General features: G+C 39.4%; 1 protein-coding gene across 1 annotated transcript in view; it reads left to right on the plus strand.

The window, feature by feature from the left end:
* The window catches only part of CEMIP2 (cell migration inducing hyaluronidase 2), a 142,917-nt gene extending 135,486 nt beyond the window's left edge, over positions 1–7,431 (plus strand). Inside the window, exons 23-24 of the mRNA XM_077249053.1 lie at positions 3,506–3,612; positions 6,838–7,431. Coding sequence (XP_077105168.1) covers positions 3,506–3,612; positions 6,838–7,034 — 304 coding nt within the window. The 3' untranslated portion in view covers positions 7,035–7,431. The remainder of the gene's footprint in view (positions 1–3,505; positions 3,613–6,837) is intronic.
* The last annotated feature ends 1,269 nt before the right edge of the window (positions 7,432–8,700 follow it).

Below are 8,700 nucleotides of genomic sequence, written 5' to 3' on the forward strand. Positions count from 1 at the left end.
AAATCAGACAAACTGAAAATTTTGCAGTGGTCTCTACATTTTTGCCAGAGCTGTGTATATGTCAAGTCGTTCATGCGATCACCGTGACTTGGCATACCTCGAACGCATGAAGGTGCCAGCTGTTTCTCACAGTAGAGTAGTCATCCCTCAGCCATACAGTGTCATGAGAAAAGCCAAGGTATGGTACAAGAAGCTGTCAGTGCACATCGTATAGATGGCAGTGTATAACTCTTTATGCTTTCACGATGTGCTAATCGGATTGACACCTTCCTTCAGTTTTTGGGAAGTAGTGATCAAGGCCCTAATATTTGGCAGGAAGGAGCGGGCCCCAGTACTTCTGGAACTGAAGGTGCCCGTGTTGTACCAGGACAATGTTTTCCTCATGAAATCTTTCTAACTGCACTTTTTTGCGACCTTCCTCTCTTTCCAAAGTGTTACAGAAGGGGGATACAAAAGGACACCAGTTATCAGTGTGACGCCTGTCCTGACAAACCTGTTTTTTATATGAAAGACTGTTTCAGAGTCTACCACTCATCTATGGATTAATACATTTATTTCTGACTTGTACAACTCCTATACTAACCTGATGGACTCTACACAAATTACATATGCCGCCACATTAAAAAATTAATGTACGAGAAAAACACTAGATCGGTTCCAATATAGAGTAACTAGTTGGGGTGGGGTTCCACTGTCTGGGCTCATCAGGGGCTCTCCAAATGCGACATGGTGTCCACTTCCGATTCCAGACCATTTTGCATTCAAAAAGTGAAATGGCTCTCCTTTCCTTCTGAGCTCTGCCATGCATCCAAACAGTGATTTACCCCCACATATAGGGAATCAGCGTACTCAGGACAAATTGCACAACAACTTTTGGGGTCCAATTTCTCCTGTTACCCTTGGTAAAATAAAACAAATTGGATCTGAATTAAAATTTTTGTGAAAAAAAAGTTAAATGTTCAAATTATTTTAAACATTCCAAAAATTCCTGTGAAGCACCTGAAGGGTTAATAAACTTCTTAAATGTGGTTTTGAGTACCTTGAGGGGTGTAGTTTTTAGTCCAGACCATTTTGCATTCAAAAAGTGAAATGGCGCTCCTTTTCTTCTGAGCACTGCAGTGTTCCCAAACAGTGGTTTTCCCCCATATATGGGTTATCTGTGTACAAATGAAATTGCACAAATGTTGGTTTATTTTCTCTTGTTACCCTTGTAAAAAAAAAAATAAAAAATTTGGGTCTAAAGTAAAAATTATGAAAAATTTAAATGTTTATTTTTTTCCTTCCATGTTGCTTCAGTTCCTGTGAAGTACCTGAAGGGTTTATAAACTTCTTGACACTGTTTTTGAGCACCTTGTACATCAGTGGGAGAATTAAAATAGTACTGGTTTGGAGTCTCAGTGCCAGGTCATTTTTACTGCAAAATAAATACCGTAATTAGAAAATCCAAGAAGCAGTGGAGGCATTGTGTGATTTTGTGTGTTTTTTTGTTTTGTTTTTTTCCTACAAATTCATCCCACTTAGAATTGGTTTCCCATTTTTCAGTACATCATGAAGGACACAACCATTTTACTCACATACAGGTGCTTCTCACAAAATTAGAATATCATCAAAAAGTGAATTTATTTCAGTTCTTCAATACAAAAAGTTAAACTCCTATATTATATAGAGTCATTACAAACAGAGTGTTCTATGGTTTACAACCAATAAAAACCCAAAAGTCATTATATCAATAAATTAGAATAATTAGCAAAAAACACCTCCAAAGACTTCCTAAGCGATTAAAAAGGTCCCTTAGTCTGTTTCAGTAGGCTCCACAATCATGGGGAAGACTGCTGACTTGACTGGTGTCCAGAAGGCAGTCATTGACACTCCACAAGGAGGGTAAGCCACAAAAGGTCATTGCTAAAGAAGCTGGCTGTTCAGAGTGCTGTAGCCAAGCATTTTAATGTAAAGTTGAGTGGAAGAAAAAGGTGCACAAGCAACCGGCATAACGGCAGCCTTGAAAGGATTAAGAAAAGGCCATTCAAAAATTTGGGGGAGATTCAAAAGGAGTGGACTGCTGCTGGAGTCATTGCTTCAAGAGCCGCCACACATAGACGTATCCAGGACATGGGCTACAAGTGTCGCATTCCTTGTATCAAGCCACCCATGACCAATAGGCAATGCCAGAAGTGTCTTACCTGGGCCAAGGAGAAAAAGAAATGGACTGTTGCTCAGTGGTCCAAGGTGTTTTCAGATTAAATAAAGTTTTACATTTCATTTGGAAATCAAGGTCCCAGAATCTAGAGGAAGAGTGGAGAGGCACACAATCCAAGCTGCTTGAGGTCTAGTATGAAGTTTCCACAATTAGTGATGGTTAGGGGAGCCATGTCATCTGCTCGTATAGGTCCACTGTGTTTTATCAAGACCAAAGTCAGCGCAGCCCTCTATCAGGAACTTTTAGAGAACGTCATGCTTCCCTCTGCCGACAAGCTTTTTGGAGATGGAAATTTCATTCTCCAGCAGGCCTTGGCACCTGTCCACACTGCCAAAATACTAATACCTGGTTTAAAAACAACAGTATCACTGTGCTTGATTGGCCAGCAAATTCAAAAATACCCCATAGGGGTGGGGAATCTTTTTTTTCTTGGAAAGGCCATTTGGATGTTTATACCATCCTTCGGGTGCCGTACAAACTCCACCCACAAAGTGCATTCTGACTCTGGAACTGGTTTCAGGACGCGATCTTTCATTGCATGCCCTTCAGTGTTCAGTAGTGAACACTGCATGTGTGTGCTAACAGAGCAAGATGAAATTAATGAGCTTGCGGCAATCAAAATACAGCTCCTTGCCCAAGAATGTAGTCCTTGAGAATCTGCTTGAGGGCCTGAAAAAAGGTCTTCGAGGGCCTTAAATGGCCATAGATTCTCTGTGGGGTTAAGGTCAGGCAAGAGGAAGATGAGACACCAGACACAACAATGCAGACGAGCTGAAGGCTGCTATCAAAGCAACCTGGGCTTCCATAACACCTCAGCAGTGCCACAGGCTGATCACCTCCATGCCACGCCACACTGATATAGTAATTGATGCAAAAGGAGCCCCGACCAAGTATTGAGTACATTTACTGAACATACATTTCAGTATGCCAACGTTTCAGATTTGAAAATCATTTTTTAAGCTGGTGTTATAAAGTATTCTAATTTACTGAGATAATGACTTTTGGGATTAAGCCATAATCATCAACATTAACAGAAATAAACACTTGAAATAGATCACTCTGTTTGTAAAGACTATATATAATGAGTTTCACTTTTAGTATTGAACGGAAATAAATTAACTTTTGATAATATTCTAATTTTGTTAGGAGCACCTGTATGTACAACTCTTTAGGCATAAAACAAGCCTTCATAGATAGAAAGCGAGGAAAGAAAGGAAAAATAGCTAGGTATTTAAAGGGTTAACTTGGTAGATTTTTTGTGAATATTATTATGGTTTTTACATTTAAATTTGATATTTTCTTCATTAGATCAATAGTTGCCATTGCATCACGTGGCTATATAGTGGATTATGGTAATATTGCACAACAGTTATACACTCTCGGAACAGCCAAACCAGCATTTCTTCAGAACAAAGGTAAGCTGCAGATGAAAATGCTCTACAATTGTCCGCTTTTAGGAAACTACTTCTCAAAAGACGCATGTGCATTGCAACGATCATAATCCTCAGATGGCTATACAGCATGCAGTAGACATGTGTATGTACACTTTACATTATTTAATATCTCACTTAAAGATCTTAATATTGCTTCAAGTTCATTTTCAAGTGGTTAGGTTACCAACGAGTTTACAAAATTTGGGTAAATAAAAATTGCCTACTGCTCCAGTGGTTCATACAAGTCTTGCAGTGTTGTTCTATTATTCATACAACCACTGCAGCCAATCACTGGCCTCAGCAGCCATATGCTGTACATGCAGATTTCATCACTGAGGCCATTGATTGGCTGCAGAGGCAACATAAAAGCAAATTTTAGTGATTGTGCATTGTCCATCCTTTTTTTTTTTTTAAAATAAATATTGGTAAGTCTCTCTAGTCTCTACGATCTGTGCATCCATGATGTTGCATTTCTGAAGCCAATCTCCGGTAATGTAACTTCGGCTTAATTTCGAATTGGATTGAAGTGTGTGGGGGAGAAGATGTGTGGGGGGAGACCTGATGTAAGGATTTCCTTCCTGACTATGAAGGAAGGAAGGAAACAAGACTGTCTGAAGCTATGCCGTCTCAAAGGTTCTGGTAGACGAACTTCATTTTATCCCACCCCTCTACCAGTCGGGCTATATGTATTCTCTAATTGTCATATTTAGTGCGTCTTGGAATCTACTATAGGATTCTGAAGATGAACACTTGCACATCTGAATACTGCACTCACACTTCCATACTTAAGGGGGCTTCCAAAATCATCTATTTTAAACTGAGGAAGCCTGGAACTTTTAACAAAATTAGCTTCACTCACTAACCACCGCTCGAGTGCTTCCTCTCCGCTGCTGCTATGGGTCTCTGACACTGCATCTGCATTGGCATGACCGCTGAACCCAAATACTCTCTCACTTTTGTGAATGATATGGAGAATACTGGTGACATCAAAGGGTCAGTTCGGTAAGGTGGTTACGTCAGAATTCTAGAGTAAAAAAACCATATTGAGTTGCAAAATTTTTGTGCAACTTGGAAGTTGCTCAAAAATATTGTGAATTTTGCTACGTTCACGCCAGGTTTGGTCTGTTATGCAAGTATGTGCTGCACATGGATGGGGTATAGCTAAACCTGGCCATCAAGTTCATGAAAATGTACACTGCTATGGTGGCATAGTTTACTCTAGTCAGGGACTGGAGTACATTTCTGCAGGAGGCACAAGGCAGTTGTAATATGCACTTAATTCATTAAGTAGTATGCGCTTCAAAGTGAATGGGGTTGATGGTGTAAGGAGATCCTAATTCATTAAGACTAGTGTGCCCAACTGCAGTAAAAAGGGATCCGGGCCAAAGTCACCCGGCACCCCCGCCGATCAGCCGTTCTGTGTCAGCCGCAGCTGGAAGTGCTCTGTTACGGAGCTGCTCAGTCTGATGGTGGCCGGGTATTGCACATCCTCCCACTATTCAGAGCAATTTTGTAAAATTAAGGCTGTGTGCCCACAATGAGTTTTTGACACTACGTATTTTCTAAAAATGTATATTCTTCCAGTTTTAATTTGATGGCAGATTTTAGTTTTTTTAAGCTTTTTCTGTATGTCAAAAGTGTGAAAATGTTCTAGAATCCCCTAGCAGCATAAGGGTTAATGGTCCTATTAAACCACTACCAGCACCTTGTCTTTAATCAGTAGCTTTAAAGGGATTCTGGTTTTAACAGCCATTCTGTTGTGACAGACCCTTAAAACCACAAAGTTAATAAATTGGGGTGACTGCAATATGTAATATCACAAATTTGTCTCCACAGTGAAAAACCATATTTGAAGGTTACTTTTTTTTTTATTTCCTCCCCTCCATCAAACTTTGCCAGTGCAAAATGTGTTGCCCTTTAAAGGGTATCTGCCAGCAGGTTTTTGCTATGTAATCTGACAGCAGCACAAGGTAAGGACAGAGGCCTTGATTCCAGTGATGTATCAATTGGTTTACGATTACATCAGCACAAGGTAAGGACGGAGGCCTTTATTCCAGTGATGTATCAATTGGTTTACGATTACAGCAGCACAAGGTAAGGACAGAGGCCTTGATTCCAGTGATGTATCAATTTGTTTACTGGGTGCCGCAGTTCTGATGGTCACGGTTTTCTCTGCTGCTGAGCTCCGTTGTTGAGCTGTGTATAACCCTGCCTACACCACTTGACAGCTTTCTGTCCCTATACAGAAATCTGCCAATCGGTGGTGGTGTGGCGGACTAGGATGCATGAGGCAGTTTGTTATACAGTGATACATTGCTGTTATCAGTGATTCTGCTCCTCTATTATGGTGGTCTCGGATTATATAGCAAAAACCTGAAGACTGATTCCCTTTAATTAGTGCAACAAGTTACTTTGCAATTTTACTCACTTCTTGAGAATTGCCCTTGTAAATTGCAAAGTAGCTTGTTGTCAGAAACACTTTACATTTTAAAAGAAAATCCTCAAGAACAATAGTATTTTTAATTCTATAATTTACTGCTTGCTTTCTAGACTGCAGTGGTGGCCAGTTACTGATCAGAAATGGCTGATGGCCTAAGCAATTAGTATAGCTCTTACAGGTGCATCTCACAAAATTAGAATATCTTCAAAAAGTTCATTTATTTCAGTTCTTCAATACAAAAAGTGAAACTAATACATTATATAGAGTCACTACAAACAGAGTGATCTATTCCAAGTGTTTATTTATGTGAATCTGTTAATGTTGATGATTATGGCTTACAGCCAATGAAAACCCAAAAGTCATTATCTCAGTAAAATAGAATATTTTATAACACCAGCTTGAAAAATGATTTTAATATTTGAAATATTGCCCTACTGAAATGTATGGTCAGTAAATGCGCTCAATACTTGGTCGGGTCTCCTTTTGCATTAATGCGGCGTGGCATGGAGGCGATCAGCCTGTGGCACTGCTGAGGGGTTATAGAAGCCCAGGTTGCTTTGATAGCAGCCTTCAGTGATACTGTTGTTTTTAGACCAGGTATTGGTACTTTTGGCAGTGTGGACAGGTGCCAAGTCCTGCTGGAGAATGAAATGTCCATCTCCAAAACGCTTGTTGGCAGAGGGAAGCATGATCTGCTCTAAAACTTCCTAATAGGTGGCTTTGCAAAATATACCATTTATAACCTATAATTCTTGTGTTTTCTATAGGTAGCATTGCCTTCATTGGATACAATGGAAAGATGAAACCATCTTGGACAAGACTGCTCACGAGTCCTGCTGGGCAGGGCTTGGGACTACTGGATAGCTATATACCTGTACAGCATGAAGCCTATGAATGTCGAAGAGCTAGCTCAAATAAAAGAAAAGATATTGAACTATTAAAGAGAGCTTTAAAGACACTTTAGAGTAATATATGCCCTCAAGGGGCATTTCCAGAAAAAATGTGAACTATCTTATTTAATTTATGGCAGTTACACTGTTATCCAGCATGAATCAAGTTACTGTGTTTTTATTAAAGCTGTGGGCCTAAAATCGGAGCCCCCATGCCAATGCACCTTCTAGTTGTATATAATCCTAAACTGTTTTATGTTTTTGTAAAGATTGGATTTGCAGATGTTGTGATTTTTGGTGGTTTTGTATGTGCTGTAAACTGTATTTTTATACCTTTTTTTTATATATATATTTCTGATATTTTATGGTGTTATTTTATGGATATGACTGGAAGCGTTTTTAAGTGCGTGTTTCTTTGCACCGTGATTTACTTGAAAGATATTTGTTATTAAAATCTTTCCATAAATTGTTGATGTTGGTATTCATCCTTTGAAGATATTCCATTGGTCAGACACCAACAACTTTTGACCGCAGTACTTCAAAATGCATGAGGTTTGTTACTATCAAAACAATTTTTGCAATAAAAAGATTTATACGTAGGAAAAAAAACTTTGACTATGCCCTAATAACATCTTGTGTATAATGTAATTTTCTATTAAATAATTACCTTTAAAGCGGGTTTTCTGTGGATTGGGAAAGTTTCTGCATTTAGACAGTCCTGGGACGAGCCTGGCTGTGTTTGGGTATTTGAACACCACTTTTTTAGGTAGATGCCACCTAAAAGCACCTCCAAAATGCAGCAAACAATATAACACTTTCCACTCCAGAATATCATGACTTTGATTTGTACAGTTACCCCAAAATTAAGACCAACCCTGAAAATATGCTCTTGTATAACTTTACAGGCTCTTTTGGAGTATTCTTTAAATATAAGCCCTACTCCATAAATAAGCCCTAAAAACAGTGGGGGGTGGTGTTCACTTAGCAATTGCCCAGGACCCCATCTAGATAGATAGATAGATAGATAGATAGATATGCCCTAAGCCATCCTTTGTAGCAAACAATCACATAATATAACCCTTTCTTATTTTCTGAGAAACATCATACCTCCTGAAACTGCAAGAATGTACCAGTCTGGCCTGCAGATCATGATATCATGGAAGAGTTGTACAGTGCCATCTGTACAAAGTGCCCGGCCAGCTTTTTGCACCACACTTTTCTGCATGGCACTGTAAGGCTGGAGGACTTGATCAGATAGAGCAAGAAATCCTCCCTCCCATGTTCTTATTGTACACCAGGATGTAGTCTGGTTTGGGGGTCTGCGTGTAGGGACCTCTTACCACAAACTCGCGTGGTATATCAAGTAAGTAAACATTCACAGAAAATACTATACAATAAAAAGATCAATCCTTAATTAGATACACATTAAAACAATGTTATAACTGTACGAAGTAATCCAAAAATCTGTAAATACACTAGAGGTTGATCGACCTGCCCCAATTGGCACACTTGACACACCAAAAGAAAATTGCAAACTCTAGTATTCAATTATGTCTGTTACCACCCTGCCTAACCGCAGAGGTTGGCACCCTAAAAAAAAAAAAAATAAAAAAAAAAGAAAAATTCCACCACCACCCACTCAACGAGGACTATCCCTAGCACTCAAGGTACCATCACACTCAGCGACACTGCAGCGATATAGACAACAAGCCGATCGCTGCAGCGTCGCTGTTTAGGTCG

Source organism: Ranitomeya variabilis, chromosome 1 (genome assembly GCF_051348905.1).
Source record: "Ranitomeya variabilis isolate aRanVar5 chromosome 1, aRanVar5.hap1, whole genome shotgun sequence".
Lineage (NCBI taxonomy): Eukaryota > Metazoa > Chordata > Amphibia > Anura > Dendrobatidae > Ranitomeya > Ranitomeya variabilis.